Raw genomic sequence first — 18029 nt, 5'->3', positions numbered from 1 at the left:
CTTGACGTTATTCTAATGTGAATGCAGCATTTTTAAAATTATTTATATGCAATGTGCTATTTTAGAATCTTTTCCCAATACTATCTTATGCATTGTGTGAACTCTACCTGGCATAAAGCAGGGTTTTTCTAGCCCTTATTAATAAAAATTTTTGTCGTAAGTCATGTTGTGCTTGCTTATATGTGTTTTGAGGTTGCATTATATTTATCTCATCTCATCAGAAAACTGCCAGTTCTTTTTGCTGAAGGCAAGAGAGGGAGTTTCATACCCATTAGTTTTAATTGCTCTGTACCAAAATATCCAGTTTTCTATTCCGTTCATCAATCTTGAAATAATGCCTTAATAGTTTCCTATTAGTTGAATTATAATAAAACGTATTTTGCTACTTCATAGTCTTCTTCTTATTTGTAAATTTTGTTTAATTTTTACTTGACAGCTTTTTCTACTGTTCAACCATTCAAGCTTTACTTTTAATAGCAGTATGAAGGTGTTTCATACTCTTTTTCAATTACTGTTTTTGTCTTGGGTAACATAATTGGCAAAATAGCCATCTATTTTAGAATTGTTAGTCCTCTAAATTGTGAAGAGTCTTCTCACTGTTTATAAACTAGGTATTAATCTGATAAATATAATTGTTGGTACTTCAAACAAGTTTAAGACCATAGTGTGTAGTGAAAAAACATAAATGAGAAATCAGGAAATCCAAGGTTGATTTTTAGTTTTGTCACTAACTGTTCATCAACCTTGAACCTTCCTGTCTATAAAATGGGGATATTATGCCTCCTTAAGGCAGAGTTGTGAGGATGAGATGAGATATGTGTGGGAAGTCCTTTGTAAACTGCAAAAAATTAGGCTTTTATTGTTATTACTACTAGTAGTAGTAAGGGTTTTTCTATTATAGATGAAAATTTGAATTGTGTATAACCCATATTGGCAACATTGGCAAAGTCTAGTTTTTAAGATATGTGAGAAGGTGGAAAATGTGGTGAATTTTCCCAGTTGCTTAGCATTAGTGAAATACAGTTTTGGCAGAGTAATTACTTTTTCCATCCTCAAATATTCTGTCTCCCTTTCCATACAAACTATGTGAGGCACGATGTCATATGTTTAAAACTTTTAACCAAAAAAGAAAGAAAGAAAGAAGTCTCACCTTCAAAACAAATAAACAAACTTTGGAGAGGTCTGTAGTCTTGAGTCTTAACATTTCACTGTCCGAAAGATTGTAAACATTACAAGGCCTTGGTGTGCCATGCCCATGATCTCACTGAGATTTTGGCTCCCCGTACATCACACCATGCACCTTAGGAAGTTCTTGGATCAGAGGCAGAGGCGATCACTTTTGTTATTTTTCCCAGTATGGTGCCAGTTCTGTGATTTACTGTGTCTACTGATAAACCAAAGAGAGAATCAGGAAAGTCCCTAGACTGTGAGGGTGAATTGATCTTATCAATTTAAATTTCATCTTACAAAGCTAATGCTCTTTTCTTTTTAATGTTTGTGACTGTGATTAAGTATCTTAAAATTATAGTCCCCTTATTCCTTTCATTTTTTCATAATACAACAAACATTTATTGAAAGTCCACTAAGTGATAGACACCAGATTATATTCCAAGGGAAAGTCAAAGAATAAGACCAGGGGTCTCTTTGGAAGAACTCACAAATTAATGGGAAAAGGACCCATAATAAAATAATTACAATATAATAAAAAATGGCTATAGATAACTTTGGTATTAAATGAGCAATTCAGATTTTAGGATTAGTTTATGATTTTTAGCTCAACAATGTCATCAAGGATCCAGGCTAATTTTCCCCTTTCTGTTCTGCCAGTCTTAGTGGGGCCTGTGATTATTCCTTATTATAAACTAGCGTTCCCGTTGCAGGAAAAATCCTGCAATAGGGTTTCCTGCTGCACTCTACCCCGCCCCACCTGGGCTCCTCCCTTCTCCCCTGCCCCGCCCTTCTCCGCCAGCCCGCCTGCTCTCCTTCCTTCTCCCCCAGCTCCGCCTCTGCTCCTCCCTTCTCCTCCCCCCGGCTTGCTTGCTTCTCCGCAGCTTTGCTCCCTCTGCAGCTCTTGGCTTCTTTCTACACTGTCTTGATATGCAAATTAGCCTCCATCTTGGCTGGGGTAATTTGCATACTCGTCCTGATTGGCTGGTGGGCGTGGCTTGGCTGGTGGGCATGGTTTGGGCGTAGCAAAGGTGTGGTCAATTTGCATATTTGTCTATTATTAGGTAGGATAGGAAAACTGTTCCAGAAGATTCTTAGTAGACATCATCTCAGAACTCACTGGCCATAATTGGGTCATATCTAGCCCCCTCTAAACAAATAATTGACAAAGGGAATGAGATCTTCAGAATATGCTTAGGCCAGTCAAGGATAATCTTTGGGGTATAGGGGCACTTTCTCCTGATGCTTGTGTGTGACAGTTTGATCCAAAATAATCAAGGCTTGGCAAACACAGGCAGATGAGGAAATGGATTTTGTAGAAAACATATACAAGAATACAGAGGGAAGAGAGTGACCAATACTGAAAAAGAGAGTGGGAGGAAAAGCATGGAGGCGATGTTATTTAAACTACTGTTTTAAAAATGTATTACAGAGATCTAACTAATGGTTGCCAGATGAGAGGGGGTTGGGAGACTGGGTGAAAAAAGTGAAAGAGATTAAGAAGTATTAATTACCAGTTATAAAAATAGCATGTAAAATACAGCATAAAGAATATAGTCAATAATATTCTAGTAATTATGTATGGTGTTAGATGGGTCCTAGACTTATTGGAGTGATCACTTCACAAGGTATATAAATGTTTAATCACTATGTTTTACACCTGCAACTAATATTATACACTAACTGTAATTGAAAAATAAATTTAAAAAAAAACACATAAAAATAGTCTGGCCAGAGTGGCTCAGTTGGGTGAGGATCATCCTATGCATTGAAAGGTTGCCCATTTGATTCCCGGTCAGGTCACATAGCTGGGTTGTGGGTTTGATCTTACATATGAAAGGCAACCAATGGATGTTTCTCTCTCTCTTTCTCTCTCTCTCTCTCTCTCTCTCTCTCTCTCTCTCTCTTTCTCTCTCTCTCTCTCTCTCCTTTTGTCTCTCTAAGCATGTCTTTAGAGACAAAAAAAAAGAGGATTAATTTTTTAAAATATATAAATATAAAAAGGACAAGCAATGGGGAAACAGATGGTTAAATTATTCTTGAAAGGAAGCTTATAGATATATCAAAGATAATAGAATTTCAGGTGCCATGATAGAGACATGATTAAAGAGATACAGAGCTCAGTTTAATCTACTAGGGAAAAAACTAATTCATAGGAGTTTGGCTGAGAAAGTAACCTTTGATTTTAGTACTGCCAAATAGAATAAAGAAGAAAGATAATAATGTAAAGGTGCATTTTTATGGGCTCTTAAAGAAAGTACATAAGAAAAAATCAGAGAGTTCAATTTATCCTTATATATTTCTGAAATTATCCATGCACTACCACAGTCTACAATCCTGTAGAATTTTTAACTTTAAAGTCCAAGAACCACCAAATTAGTCTAACGAACAGAACAAAAGAAACTGTGCCTACATGGTCTTTGCGTGAAGATGATTCTGTTTTTAAAGTTACTTCTTGAATAGGAATACATAGAGAATTCTATTGTTTTTACTTGTCTGTAGGTTTTACTCTATCCTATCCTATATAATAAAAACCTAATATGCTAAGTGTACAGTCAATTGGTTGGCCATTCAACCACAGTGTAATATGCTAATGATATGCTAAGGCCTCTCGCTATGATGTGCACTGACCACCAGGGGGCAAACGCTCTGACTGGTAGGTTAGCTTGCTGCTGGGGTCCAGCCGATCATAACTGAGCGAGACAGGCCAAACATGCCCTGAGCCCTCCCACGGTCCCTCCCCAGTTAACCAACCTCCCACACCTCTCCCCGGCCCCAATCATGCACCAGTGGGATCCCTTGGCCTGGCCTATGCCCTCTCGCAATCCGGAACCCCTCAGGGGATGTTGGAGAGCCAGTTTCAGCCCTATCCCATAGGCCAGGCCGAGGGACCCCACTGGTGCACAAATTCATGCACCGGGCCTCTAGTTGTAAAAGAAATCTCTATGGTCACTTAAAAACAGAGCTTCAAAATTTATGAAGTAAAAACTGATAGAACTGAAAGGAGAAATAGAAAGATCCACAGTTATAGTTGGAAATTTCAATACTTCTTTCTTTTCAGTCAATAGAAAATAAGTGAGGATATAGAAGACCTAAACAATTATACCAACCAACTTAAGCATTACTGATAATTATTAAACACTAGAGGCCCGGCACATGAAATTCATGCACAGGTAGGGTCTGTGGGCCTGGCTGGCAATCAGGACTGATCAGGGCCGATCGGGGCCTTCTGGCTGCCAGCCGGGGCCTTCCTTTCCTGGCTGCCAGCCGGGGCCTTCCTTCATTCCACACCACTCCCTGGTGGTCAGTGCACATCATAGTGAGCAATCGAACTCCTGGATTCCCGGTTGAACTCCCAAGGGGACACTTTCCATATTGGCCTTTTATATATATAGATTCCACCCAACAACATCGGAATACACATTCTTTTAAAGTGCATTTGGGACATTCACCAAGCTGGACCATATTCTGAGCTATAAAACAAACCTTAAGATATTATAAAAATTAAAATTATATCAGTTCTTTGACCATAATAAAATTAAACTAGAGAAAGAAGAGCAAATAAATCCCAAAATAAACAGAAGAAAGGAAATAATAGTTACGAGAAAATATTAATGAAATTAAAAGCAGAAAAACCAATAGAAAAAAGTAAAAGGCTGGTTCTTCGGGGGAAAATCAATAAAATTGATACAGCTCTATTTACTTTGATCTAGAGAAAAAGAGAGAAGATACAAATTACCAATACCAGGGATCAACATTATAGACCCTAGAAATACTAAAAGGATAATAAGTAGATGTTATGAACTCAATAGTAAGCCACTCCTACTTACTCAAAAAAATTTATGCTCAGAAAAAAAAAAGCCTTGCCGAAACCGGTTTGTCTCAGTGGATAGAGCGTCGGCCTGCGGACTCAAGGGTCCCGGGTTCGATTCCGGTCAAGGGCATGTGCCTTGGTTGCGGGCACATCCCCAGTAGGGGGTGTGCAGGAGGCAGCTGATCGATGTTTCTCTCTCATCGATGTTTCTAACTCTCTATCCCTCTCTCTTCCTCTCTGTAAAAAATCAATAAAATATATTAAAAAAAAAAAGCCTGTACATGAAAATTTATAGAGGATCCTATATAATAAAGAGCTAAGATGCTAATTAGACTCAACAGCAGAACGACCATCAGTATGACCTTCCGGATGAAGCCTGGGCTGCGAGGGCCAAGCCCTTTGCACGAATTTTGTGCATCGGGCCTCTACTTTATTCATAATTTCAAAAACCTGGAAATAAATGAAATATTCTTCATCTAGTAAATAGATGTAATTTAGCAATAAAAATGGATAGAATACTGATTATAGTCTTTTTCTATTGCTCATGCTACATGCAATTACATGGATTAATTTCAAATGTGTTAAGAGGCCAGATTCAAAAGGCTTCATACTATAATCATTCTATCTATAAGATATTCTGGAAAAGGCCAAAATATAGGGACAGAAAGCAGATAAAAACTTTCCAGGGACTGGGAATAGGAAGAAGGATTGAAAGTTCAGTCAGTTTTCAGGGCTGAGTAGGAGTTTAGAAGGGCATCCAGGTAAAGAAAATAACATAGTTAAAGGTATAAAACAACGACCCTTTAGGGAATAACAATAATCTAGAAGCTGGAGTATGGTTTACGCAAAAGAGTATACTGGGAAATAAGAGGATGAGGTTGGGGCAGAGAGGGAAATGATTTAGACCTTATCCTGAAGATAACGAAGCACCACCCATGGTTGCAGTTTCAATTCCCAGTCAGAGCACATACCTAGGTTTCGGGTTCCATCCCTGGTTGGGATACGAATGGAAGGCAACCCATTGCTTCTTTCTGTCTCTCCGTTCCTCTCTCTCTAGAATTGAAAAGCATGTCTTCAGGTGAGGAAAGAGAGAGAGAGAGAGAGAGAGAGAGAGAGAGAGAGAGAGAATGAAGCACCAATAGAGGATTATAAGAAATCAGCAGCCAACTTTTGTCAATGTCTTTCTAGTCTTTTTGGAGGTCTGACACTCATTCTCAAGCAGATTCCTCAGGAAAGGCCTGGGTTAACAGCATTCACTGAAGTCTTCCATGTTTACAATAGTTTTATACTTAAAGGTTATTTTGGCTGGATATTAGAATCTTGACTCACATTAAGTAGTTTACACATGTTATCCCTTACCCTGTGCATAAAATATTACTATTAAAGATCTAAGAATAATGTCATATTCTTTCCCTTAGAAGTAACTTGGTCTTTTTGCCTAGATGGCCAAATTATTTTTCCTTTTTATCCAAGTCCAGTAGTTGTACTAGAATATCTTTATGTTAGCCCATTTTGGGTCATTTTTTTCCTAGTGTATAAGGTGACTTTTCAGTGTGTTTTAAGGATTTTATTAATTAAGAGGACAGAGTTTTCTTGAATTATAATTTTTAAAATTTGCTCTGCTGTATTGTTTTGTTTCCTTCTTGGAGATTCTTACTATACATATTGTTCGCTCTTCTCTGCCTACTTGTTCTCTTAAATATTTTGTTAGCTCTTTTTCCATTATTTTGGAGTTTTCACATCTGCTATTCATTTAAAGACTAGGGGTCCAGTGCACAAATGCATGCACCTTGAAAGGAACTGTGGGCTGCGAGACTGTGGTGGGCACAGGGGCAGGTCTCAGCCCATCCTCTGCACCTCCCCTAGCCCCTCCAGCCATGGCCCCTGGTCCCCTGTTTGCCTGCAGCCCCCTTCCCACCACTGTCACTCCCACACGCTGATGGTGCCAGTCCCGCTTGCACCCGCTGACAGCATGGAGCGATTGGGGCTGGCGCCAGCAGTGGGTGCAAGTGGGGCCAGCACCAGCAGTGGGTGTGAGAGGTGGCTGCTGGCCCTGATTGCCCCTCAGGAGCAGGGGGAGGTGGAGAAGCCTTGAGGGGCGATCAGGGCCAGCAGCTGCTGCTCACACCCGCTGACAGTGCCAAGCGATCGGGGCAGGTGCCGGGCGCCGGCAGCAGGTGTGAGTGCTCGGTGGGACCATGGCACATGGGAGCAAAGAATTTCCAGTAACCACTAGAGGCTTGCCCTGATGACAGCAACTGGCGCCCCACCTTGGTCTGGCACTCCCATTCACCTGCTCCACAATCCCACCGTGGCCGATGCCCGCCATGTTCAGTGCTCTGCCACCTGCTGCCGATACCCACCAAGTTCTGTGCGTGCCCCCTGGTGGTCAGCACACATCATAGCGACCAGTTGTTTGGTTGTTCGGTTGTTCTGCTATTCAGTCTATTTGCATATTAGGGTTTTATATATATATACTAGAGGCCCAATGCACGAAAATTCGTGCAAGAGTAGGCCTTCCTTCCACCAGCTGCTGGCACTGGCTTCCCTCCAGCACCCGGGACCCGGGCTTCCCTCCTCTGGCTGCTGGCAGGCATCCGGGACCCGGGCTGGCTTCCCCCTGGCCCTGGCTTCATCAGGAAGGATGTCCGGAATGACATCTGGAAGACGTCCAGTCTAATTAGCATATTACCCTTTTATTATTATCCTATCTAATAAAGAGGGAATATGCTAATTGACCATCATGCCCTCACAAAGATGGTGCCCACAGCCAATAAGGAGGGAATATGCTAATTGACTGCCATGCCCTCAAAGATGGCGGCGCCCACAGCCACAAGATGGCGGTGCCCAGTCCCCTCAGCCCCGCCGGGGCAGCAGGCATGCTGCACGGCCGGGCCTGCCCCCAGGCGGGTCCGGCCACTCTGCACGCCTGCCTCCAGAGTCCTCCAGCCCCCCAGCCACTCAGGGCCGGCCCGAGGTGCAGGCAAACCTTGGATGTCAGCTGCCCAGCCACCCAGGGCCGGCCTGAGGGACAACCAAACAACTGAACAGCAGGCTGTGGGGGTGACCAGATCAGTGGGGGGGCCATGAGGGGCAACCAGGCTAGCGGGGGAAGGCAGTGGGGGGCGACCAGGCTGGCAGGGGAACAGTTGGGGGCAACCAGGCTGACAAGGGGGGCAGTTGTGGGTGATTAGACTGGGAGGAGGGCAGTGAGGGGTGACCAGGCCAGTGGGGGGGCAATTAGGGGCAACCAGGCTGGCAGAGGGGGGCAGTTAGGGGTGACCAGGCCATGGGGGGGCAGTTAGGAGCAACCAGGCCAGCAGGGAGGGGGCAGTTGGGGCGACTTGGCCAGCAGGGGGCGCATTTTGGGGTGATCAGGCTGGCAAACATAGGCAGTTAGGGGCGACCAGGCCAGCAGGGGGGCAGTTAGAGGCAACCAGGCAGGCAGGCAGGTGAGCGATTAGGAGCTAGCTTTCCAGGATTGTGAGAGGGATGTCCGACTGCTGGTCTAGACTGGCAGTTGGACATCCCCCAAGGGGTCCCAGATTGGAGAGGGTGCAGGCTGGGCTGAGGGGACCCCCTCCATGCATGATTTTCGTGCACTGGGCCTCTAGTAGATAGATAATGCATATGTTGTTTATTCAACCTTGTGGTCCTCCTAGTTTACTGTTCATTTCCAAATGAATTTTTATTTCTAATTCTTTATGAATGTCTTTTACCTCTCTTTAAATTTTTTTACTAATCATGTAATTTATAAGCTTTAATAATTCTAATTTACATTTTTCTTTCATTGCTTCTGTGATTCTTTCAGATTTTTTTTTTGTTATTGTTGTTAATCCTCACCCAAGGATATTTTTTCCATTAAATTTTAGAGAGAGTGCAAGGGAGGTGGGGAGAGAGACATCAGTGTGAGAGACATCCCACACACGACTCAACCCGGGCCTAGGATCAAACCTACAACCCAGGATGTGCCCTTGACCAGGAATCCTACCCACAACTCTTTAGTGCGCAGGCCAACACTCCCACCACTGAACAACACTGGCCAGGATTCAGTTCATTTTTAAATTATAATAACTGTATATGGAAATAGATTATAATCTTTTTCTATTGCTCATGTTTAAATGAAATGAGTTTTCATGATCTTTTAGAGAGAGATATGTGGGTCAGGGTAGCATTTCTAATTTCATTGTTCTCAGGATACCATTTCTGTTATTTTCATAGTGATGGAGAGTGGGTTCAGACACCTTTGCTCCCCTCCTCTTTATTATCTGTACTCTCTCATCCTTCATCCAATTGTCCTAGTCTTGCTCAATTTGGATGCAACCTCCAGTAGTTTCTCTTTATTACAGGGCTTTGTCTTAGGAGAGGGCTTCAGTTTGTAGTTTTAAGAATTCCCAGGACTCAGACCTACAGAATGTTCTAGCACCATCAGACCAGACTCTGAGAAGTTCATTCCCAGTGACTGTTGCTGTTGGGAGCTTTCTCATGAGATCTAAAGGCAATTCAGTTTCTCTGGCTCTTGGGGCATTCTCTAAGCCTTCTCTCCACAGGTTCCAGCACTGTCTTAGAGCATGTGAATTTTGTAGTGGTTAGTAGTTTGTCCCAACCTGCTTGTATTTTGGGGTTGGTAGAGATTCCTTGTCACCTAGTATTGTTGTACACATTGTCCCCCCCCCCCCTTTTTTTTTTTTTGCTATACTAGTTGCTTTTTAGGGAAAATACTATGCCACCATAACAAAGAGTGAGATCTTATCATTTGGGATAGCATGGGACCTAGAAGGTACTATGATAAGTGAAATAAATCAGTCAGAGAAAGACAAATACCATATGATTTCGCTCATATGTGGAATCTAAACAACAAAATAAATGAACAAACAAAATAGAAGCAGAGTCATAGATGCAGAGAAAAGACTGACGGTTTCCAGAGGGGAGGAAGGTTGGGGGGCCAGCAGAAAAGGTGAAGGGATTAAGTACAAATTGGTAGTTACAGAATAGTTATGGGGATGTAAAGTACAGCAAAGGGAATATAGTCAATAATATTGTAATAACTAGAAGCCCGGTGCACGAAATTCGTGCACGGTGGGGGGTTGTCCCTCAGCCCAGCCTGTACCCTCTCCAATCTGGGACTCCTGGAGGGATGTCCGACTGCCCGTTTAGGATCGGGCCTAAACGGGCAGTCGGACATCCCTCTCACAATCCAGGACTGCTGGCTCCCAACTGCTTGCCTTCCTGCCTTCCTGATTGCCCCTAACTGCTTCTGCCTGCCAGCCTGATCACCCCCTAACAACTCCGCTGCCAGCCTGGTTGATGCTTAACTGCTCCCCTGCCAGCCTGTTTGTCCCCAACTTCCCTCCTCTGCCAGCCTGGCCACCCCTAACTGCCCTCTCCTGCAGGGTTGATCACCTTCAACTGCCCTCCCTTGCAAGCCTGGTCCCTCTCAACTGCCCTCCCTTGCAGGCCTGGTCCCTCACAACTGCCCTCCCTTGCAGGCTGGGTGCCTCCCAACTGCCCTCTCCTGCTGGCCATCTTGTGTCCACATGGGGGCAGGATCTTTGACCACATGGGGGCAGCTATATTGTGTGTTGCAGTGATGATCAATCTGTATATTACTCTTTTATTAGATAGGATAGAGGCCTGGTGCACAGGTGGAGGCCAGCTGGTTTGCCCTGAAGGGTGTCACAGATAAGGGTGGGGGTTCCCTTGGGGTGTGGGGCGGCCTGAGCGAGGGGCCTGTGGTGGTTTGCAAGCCGGCCATGCCCCCTGGCAACCCAAGGGGAGGCCCTGGTATCTGGAATTTATTTTCCTTCTACAATTGAAACTTTGTAGCCTTAAGCGGGTGAGCCCGGCCAGGGTGTGCGGAAAGCTTTGCTTCCCCTGTTGCCACCGGCAACCCTGGCCTACTCTCTCAAGCTCCATTCTGCCGCCATTTGTTTGAATTTGTTTACCTTCTATAATTGAAACTTTGTAGCTTGAGTGGAGGCTTAGGCCTGCAACGGCTATGGAAAGCTTGGCTTGCTCTGTTACCTGGGAAACCTTGCTCTCTGTGGCTGTAGCCATCTTGGATTGGGGTTAATTTGCATACTCGCCCTGATTGGCTGGTGGGCGTGGCTTGGCTGGTGGGTATGGCTTATGTAGCAGAGTGATGGTTAATTTGCATATTACCATTTTATTAGAGAGGATTATGTATGGTGCCTGGTGGGTGCTTGAAATGTCAGGGTGATCAATTTATAAGAGTATATTATTGTCTAGCCACTATGCAGTACACCTGAAACTAATCCTACCTAATAATAGACAAATATGCAAATTGACCGCACCTTCGCTACGCCCAAGCCACGCCCACCAACCAATCAGGATGGGTATGCAAATTACCCCAACAAAGATGGCAGCTAATTTGCATATCAAGACAGGGTAGAAAGAAGCCAAGAGATGCTGAAGGGAGCAAAGCTGTGGAGAAGCAAGCAAGCCAGGGGCGGGGGGAGGGAGGAGCAGAGGCGGGGCTGGGGGAGAAGGAAGGAGAGCGGGGCGGGCTGGTGGAGAAGGCGGGCCGGGGGACAAGGGAGGAGTGGAGGCGGGGCAGGGTAGAGTTCAGCAGGAAACCCTATTGCAGGATTTTTCCTGCAACGGGAACGCTAGTAGAAAATAATATTGAATGTCATCTGTAATTTTTAAAAATAAAAAAACTATGCCACCATCATCTTATTTCTCTAGTTTTCTTGAGAAAAAAATTATTCAGTAATTCCATAATTGACAAATGTATTAAATTACTGACACATAACATCTCTTAGAAAATTTGAGCTTTTGGGCTACACTTTTGAAGTTCCCTGAAATTCTAAGAGTCCTTGTTTTTGCTTTTGAATTTACATGTGCATCAACTTCATTTAGACCAACTATGAGGTTAGAATTCACACAATCATAATATTGGAGAGTGGTTTTGGGATCAGGCACATCTGGATTTGAATCTTCTGCCAGTTATCATTTTTCTTTTTACAATAAGTTGGATTAAATTGCATTCTTTTGATGTGATTGCATCCTAATACATAGAAGTATAAAAAGGTGACAATGTAGAAAACAGTTGAAAATATATTAATTTATTTTGCATTACATAAAAAAATGTACTGTGCAATTTTAGAAAAATATTGCAATTAAATACTTTTAATAACATATCATAATTTAGAAGTGTGTCCTTAACTATCAAAAATTGTATTTAAATTTGACATTGAGAGCAAGGTCAACAATATTGCTGACATCATTTCCCATAGTAATTGGGAGAAACAACAGGTTGTGGGAAAAGATTCTTCGCCCTTACACTTGGGAAGACCCTGGCTTGGTTCTTCCTTCACCATTTACTAGAAGCTTAGGTTTTTTCTTGTGCCATCAGTGAAATTTTCCTTTTATATCTGCAAATTTGTATATAATCAAATTTAAGGAATGTTAATTGAGCATATATACTTACTGCCAGAAACTGGCATAGGTACTGGACATACATCAGTGAATAAGAGAGGGTTTCTACACTCCTGAAACTTACAGTTCAAGGTAAAAGCAAACAATCAAGCCACTATTGCATAGATTGGTAAGTGCTAGTATGATATAGAAGAATCAAATAGGAACAGCTTAACCCAGACTTGAGTTTCAGGAAAGACTTCCTGAAGAAAATGGTACCTTAGTTAGTAGCTGAGGCTGTGTAGAATTCCCAAGCTAATGGGAAAGTAGCCAAAAAGGGCATGTGCAAAGGCATGGAGACATGTGCAAGCAGCACATTTGAGGACATGAATGCACAAGCAGTGTTCCCAATGCAGGCTGAAGTTCAGGCTCACCAGGAGAGTTTTTAGAAACCCAGATGTTTTTTTATGGGCCCCACCCCAGACTTAATAAATCACATTCTTGGGGAATGAGTGCCAGGATTCTGGTTATTAGTTCCTGTGGGGAGCCACTGGCAGAGGGTGTGCGAGGGGCATTGGAGAAGGGGAATCAAGGCAGGTAAAGCAAGGCAGGGAAGCCCGGGGCACACTATGAAGGGCTTGGAAGCCATGTGTGGGTTTGAGTATTATCCTCAGGGCAGGGGGGAGCTGTGGAAGGAGCAGACAGCTATGGAATGAGATGATCAGATTTATGATGTATAAAGATCACTAAGTTTACTAAAACATGGCCCCAGCGTTTATGAAGGACACAATCTAGTTTATGAGGTGCAACATCTTTGGACCTCAATTTTTTTTAATAATATATTTTATTGATTTTTTACAGAGAGGAAGGGAGAGGGATAGAGAGTTAGAAACATTGATGAGAGAGAAACATCAATCAGCTGCCTCCTGCACACTCCCCACTGGGGATGTGCCCACAACCAAGGTACATGCCCTTGACCGGAATCGAACCCGGGACCATTGAGTCCGCAGGCCGACGCTCTATCCACTGAGCCAAACTGGCCAGGGCTAAACCTCAGTTTTAAAATATGAAATGGAAATAATACCTACTTAGCATGTTTATTTTGAGGTTTAACTGAGATAATTTGTGTAAAGTGCCTGATATATATTTAGAACTCAAAAGATGCTAATTTCTATAATTTGAGAAATAATTAATGGATATTACACAGCCACCATCATACATCAGGGGAAGTGGGTTTCTATTCAACCATTTGTTTTCCATTTCCTCTGTAAAATTATTTTTCTCTGCCCACACCTAGAACACTGGGCCAGTGCCACTTCTCTCTCACTCTTCACTCTTTCACATTCTTAACTTCAGTTAGAACCTTTAAGCGGATGACTTCCTAGTCTACATATCTAGTCTTGGTTTTCTTTACTGAGCTCCACCCCCATATATCCACTTGACTCTTGGATGTCTCCACGTAAATACTTTTGGGCACCTAATCCAAATTAGGTGTTCTTCCACCAACTATCACCCTTCCCTGCTCCAGAAAACAAAATAAAACCCTGCCTTTCCAACATTGGCACCACTAGGTCAACCCAGAAACATGGGAATCATCATTGAATCACTTGTCTTTATCTTCTCTAATCAGTCCTCACAAATCCACACCCTTTTATCCAGGCTTAGACCTTTACCTTCATCTTAACCAGGGGTGAGGAACCTTTTTCCGTCAAAAGCCATTTGGATATTTATAACATCATTTGTGGGCCATACAAAATTATCAGTTTAAAAATTAGCCTGCTATACTTAGTCAAACATTTAATTAACTCACCCCTAATGCCTTGGCAGGGCCAGACCAAATGATTTCCGGGGCCTGATATGGCCCACAGGCCAGACGTTCCCTACCCCTGATCTAAACTATCCCTACCTCTTACCTGAATCAGTGAAACAGTCTCTGAGTTCCCAGCACCACTCTTTGCCCCACCTTTAACCTTGCAATCCCGAGAGAGCTTCCAAGAAACAAAATTGATAAAATCCCCTCCCACCTCACACTACACTTAAACCTCTTTATTGGCTTTCACATGCTCAGAAAAGGAACTCCAAGCTCTAACAAGGCTTATAAGACCTGTCAAGATCCCACCTCTTAAGTCTCATTTTCCCCCATTCTTTCTTTCCTATTTTATGCTCTTACCATTGTGAACTAGAGAAAAGTCATCTCTCCCACTCTTAGATCTGTATTTCATGATGATTCCTCCACCCACAACCCCCCTCAGGTGTCAGGCTTTAGCCTAACAAACATCCTCTTGGGAGGCAATCCTCAAATCTTCACACCAGCCGAGATTCCCTTGTTGTATTTGTAGTATCTTACCTCTTCTCCCTTAGGGCTATTCACTAAACTTGTAATTTCTTAATGCCTGTGTTCCCCACAGATTGTAAGCAACATGATGGCAGAAGGGTATACATAGTCAATCCATATTATTCACAGATTTGAATCACTCAGGAATTCACCTAGTTGCTAAACTTTTTGTGTGACTGCAAAATCAATATTCATGGCAGTTTCTTGGTCATTCTTGGAGAAATTTGAGTTGCCCAATACGCATGTTCTCGGCTAAGGTCAAACAAGATGATACTCTGCCATCTTGTTTCAGCTTTCATAGTAAGCATCCATTTTGTAGTCTACTTAGTGTCACATTTTCCACATTTTTTTTATGACTTTACTGTTTTAAATGGCCCGCAAGAATAGTTCTAAATTGCTCTCTAATGTTTCTAAGCACAAGAAGGCTGTAATGTGCCTTACAGAGAAAATACGTGTGCTAAATAAGCTTCATTTAAACATAGGTTATAGTGTGTTTCAATGTCAATGAATTAAGTCAAACCTCCGTCCATCACCATTTATCATCACTTACTAATATACCCTCCTTAACTCCCCCCGCCACCCCTCCTCTTGGTAATCACCACACTGTTGTCTGTGTCTATGAGTTGTTGTTTTTTTAATTTTTTGCTCAATCCCTCCACAGCCCCCCAAATGAGCACCCCCCAATAGCTGTCAGCTTGCTCCCTATGAATCTGCCTCTATTTTGCTTGTTAGTTCACTTTGTTCAATACAGTGTACAGATGATGTGTTGTAGAATTGTGCACCTGAAACCTGTATAATTTTTTTACCCAGTGTCACCCCGATAAATTCAATAAAAAGGGAAAAGAACAATATATGAAATATGCCTTTAAACAGAAACACAGAGGCTGGCAGGAACCTAATGCTGTATTTCCCTTAGGAGCACTGGTTCAGTATTCACTAATTACACTTGTGATGATTTTAAAGAACATAACTGTTGCAAATTAGTATAAGATTCAACTGTATTTTGTTAATTTCTAACTCATATAAGAGTTGTTCAATAAATATTCATTGAAACTGATTTATGTGTATGTATGTTTATATATGCACATAATTTATATATAAACACATAGAAATTAGGTATAATATGGAAATAAATTAAACTGAATTTGTTTTTTAATGGCATGGGTGTACTTCACAGCTTTACCATTACTTTTTGCTTTTAAAAATGCTAAATATTAGTTTATTATTGACTAGAGGCCCGGTGCAGAATTTGTGCATGGGTGGGTCCCTCGGCCTGGCTGGCAATCGGGGCCGATTGGGGCCGACCAGTGGGGGGGAGGGGGGAGGGGCCGTGGGAGGTTGGCCAGCCAGGGGGAGGGGCCGTGGAGATTGGCTGGCCAGGGGAAGGGGCCACAGGAGGTTGGCCAGCCACAGGAAGTTGGCTGTGGGAGTGCACTGAACCCCAGGGGGCAGCTCCTGCATTGAGCATCTGCTCCCTGGTGGTCAGTATGCATCATAGCAACTGGTCGACTGGTCGTTCCTGTCATTAGGTTGTAATGGTTGCTTAGGCTTTTATATATATAGATATCTTTATTTATTTTTATTTTATAGGATGCTGGAGAAATGGTTCGTTCCTTTGTTGGTGGTTTGGAACTTGTTGTCAATTTACTGAAATCAGATAATAAAGAAGTTTTGGCAAGTGTATGTGCTGCTATTACCAATATAGCAAAAGATCAAGAAAATTTAGCTGTCATTACAGATCACGGAGTTGTCCCTTTATTGTCCAAACTAGCCAATACAGTAAGTAATGTATTTTTATTTTAAATGCATATTGTCATACGATGTCATGGTATAGAGGCAAAAGCAATGTGCTTTAAGGTCAGACACCTGGGTTTAAGTTTAATAACCATCAATTATTAGGTATGAGATTTGGCTTAATTCATTTAATTTCTGAGACTAATACAGTGTTAAAATCCTTGTGAAATAAAGGCTGTTGTCACTGGTAAATAAAATGGTAACGAATATGTTCTTATAGAAATAGTAACTATCATTTTCACATCATTATTAATATACTTAAGATAATTATTCATGCCAACTTTAGAAATTAAATGTGCCTCCCCCAGCTTAGCAGGCTTGGATCAGTGGCATTCTTGAGCTAGGAGACTTTGGCAGTCACTGTACTAGTTATTCAGAGCTGTGTCAGATAGAATAAACAGCCTTGAGAGGTAATGACTTCACCATTACCAGAGGTATTGAGCATAGCTTGGACTACCACTTGGCAGAAAAGTCATGGAGATGAAATTCAATCATTGGAAGGATGCTTGGTCTAGAGGGCCTAATACTGAGTTCCTAAAAATATCCGCCAGATTCAGGTAAGGACACCAAGTTGTTGCTTGAACAAGCGAACATTAAAATCAATAAAAAGAAAACTGTGTCCTTATGCACACAATTAATTAGACATTGGATATAATGGCATAAATAATACAGAAAGGAAATGGCAGACTCAAAATATGTCATTGTTTGCTACACTGTCTTCTCCCTCTTGGGAACCAAGGTATATTACTGATGAAGCAGTATTCCTAGGGTGATGAAGTATAATAAATCTACTTATCCCAGTTAAGCAAAATGCTCTCTTGAGAATGTCCTATATTCTCTAATTATATTTATTACTAAATGACTTGTGGATCTGTAATTCTGAATTGAGAATATTTGCTCTAAAGGAAATTGAGCCTTGAGCAAATAATAATAATAATACCAGGCAAATAACTAATACCAGGTGATCAGGGAGGTTCACTTTTGAGGTCACGGACAATGTTCAGTTCATAAAATGAGAATTTAGGATTAAAACATGGTCCATTGGTGACCCACCAAAATACTACTTCCCTTCAAGACAGCAGCTGGATATCTAGCTATCCATTCTCTCCTGACTCATTGGCATCTTAGTGGGTAATAAACATTTAGTGCATAAACATGATCTCATGGGATCATACCACCATTCATTTCCTTTATGCAGAATAACGATAAACTCAGGCATCATCTAGCAGAAGCCATTTCATGCTGCTGTATGTGGGGCAGAAACAGAGTGGCCTTTGGTGAAAACAAGGCAGTGGCTCCATTGGTGCGTTACCTGAAATCGAATGATGCCAATGTGCATCGAGCAACAGCTCAGGCCTTGTACCAACTCTCAGAGGATGCCGACAACTGCATCACCATGCATGAGAATGGCGCAGTCAAGGTACAGTTGGTTGGCTTTCTGGTTTCATACAAGTTAGGCAAATGTAGTTTGAAAGAAACTTAAGTAACATTAAGGTTTTACCGAAGTGGGTATTTGGACAAACAAAACTGCCTCCTTGT

General features: G+C 42.2%; 1 protein-coding gene across 2 annotated transcripts in view; it reads left to right on the top strand.

The window, feature by feature from the left end:
• The window catches only part of ODAD2 (outer dynein arm docking complex subunit 2), a gene marked incomplete at both ends in the record, with an annotated part of 204179 nt that overhangs the window by 130503 nt on the left and 55647 nt on the right, over window positions 1-18029 (top strand). For both annotated transcript variants that reach the window (XM_079769716.1, XM_079769715.1), the window contains 2 exons: window positions 16287-16475; window positions 17689-17910. In XM_079769716.1, coding sequence (XP_079625842.1) covers window positions 16287-16475; window positions 17689-17910 — 411 coding nt within the window. The remainder of the gene's footprint in view (window positions 1-16286; window positions 16476-17688; window positions 17911-18029) is intronic.

Source organism: Cnephaeus nilssonii, assembly GCF_951640355.1.
Source record: "Cnephaeus nilssonii genome assembly, chromosome: 4".
Classification (NCBI taxonomy): domain Eukaryota; kingdom Metazoa; phylum Chordata; class Mammalia; order Chiroptera; family Vespertilionidae; genus Cnephaeus; species Cnephaeus nilssonii.
Note: the sequence above shows the minus strand (reverse complement) of the source record. Positions and strands in the feature narration are given on the sequence as shown.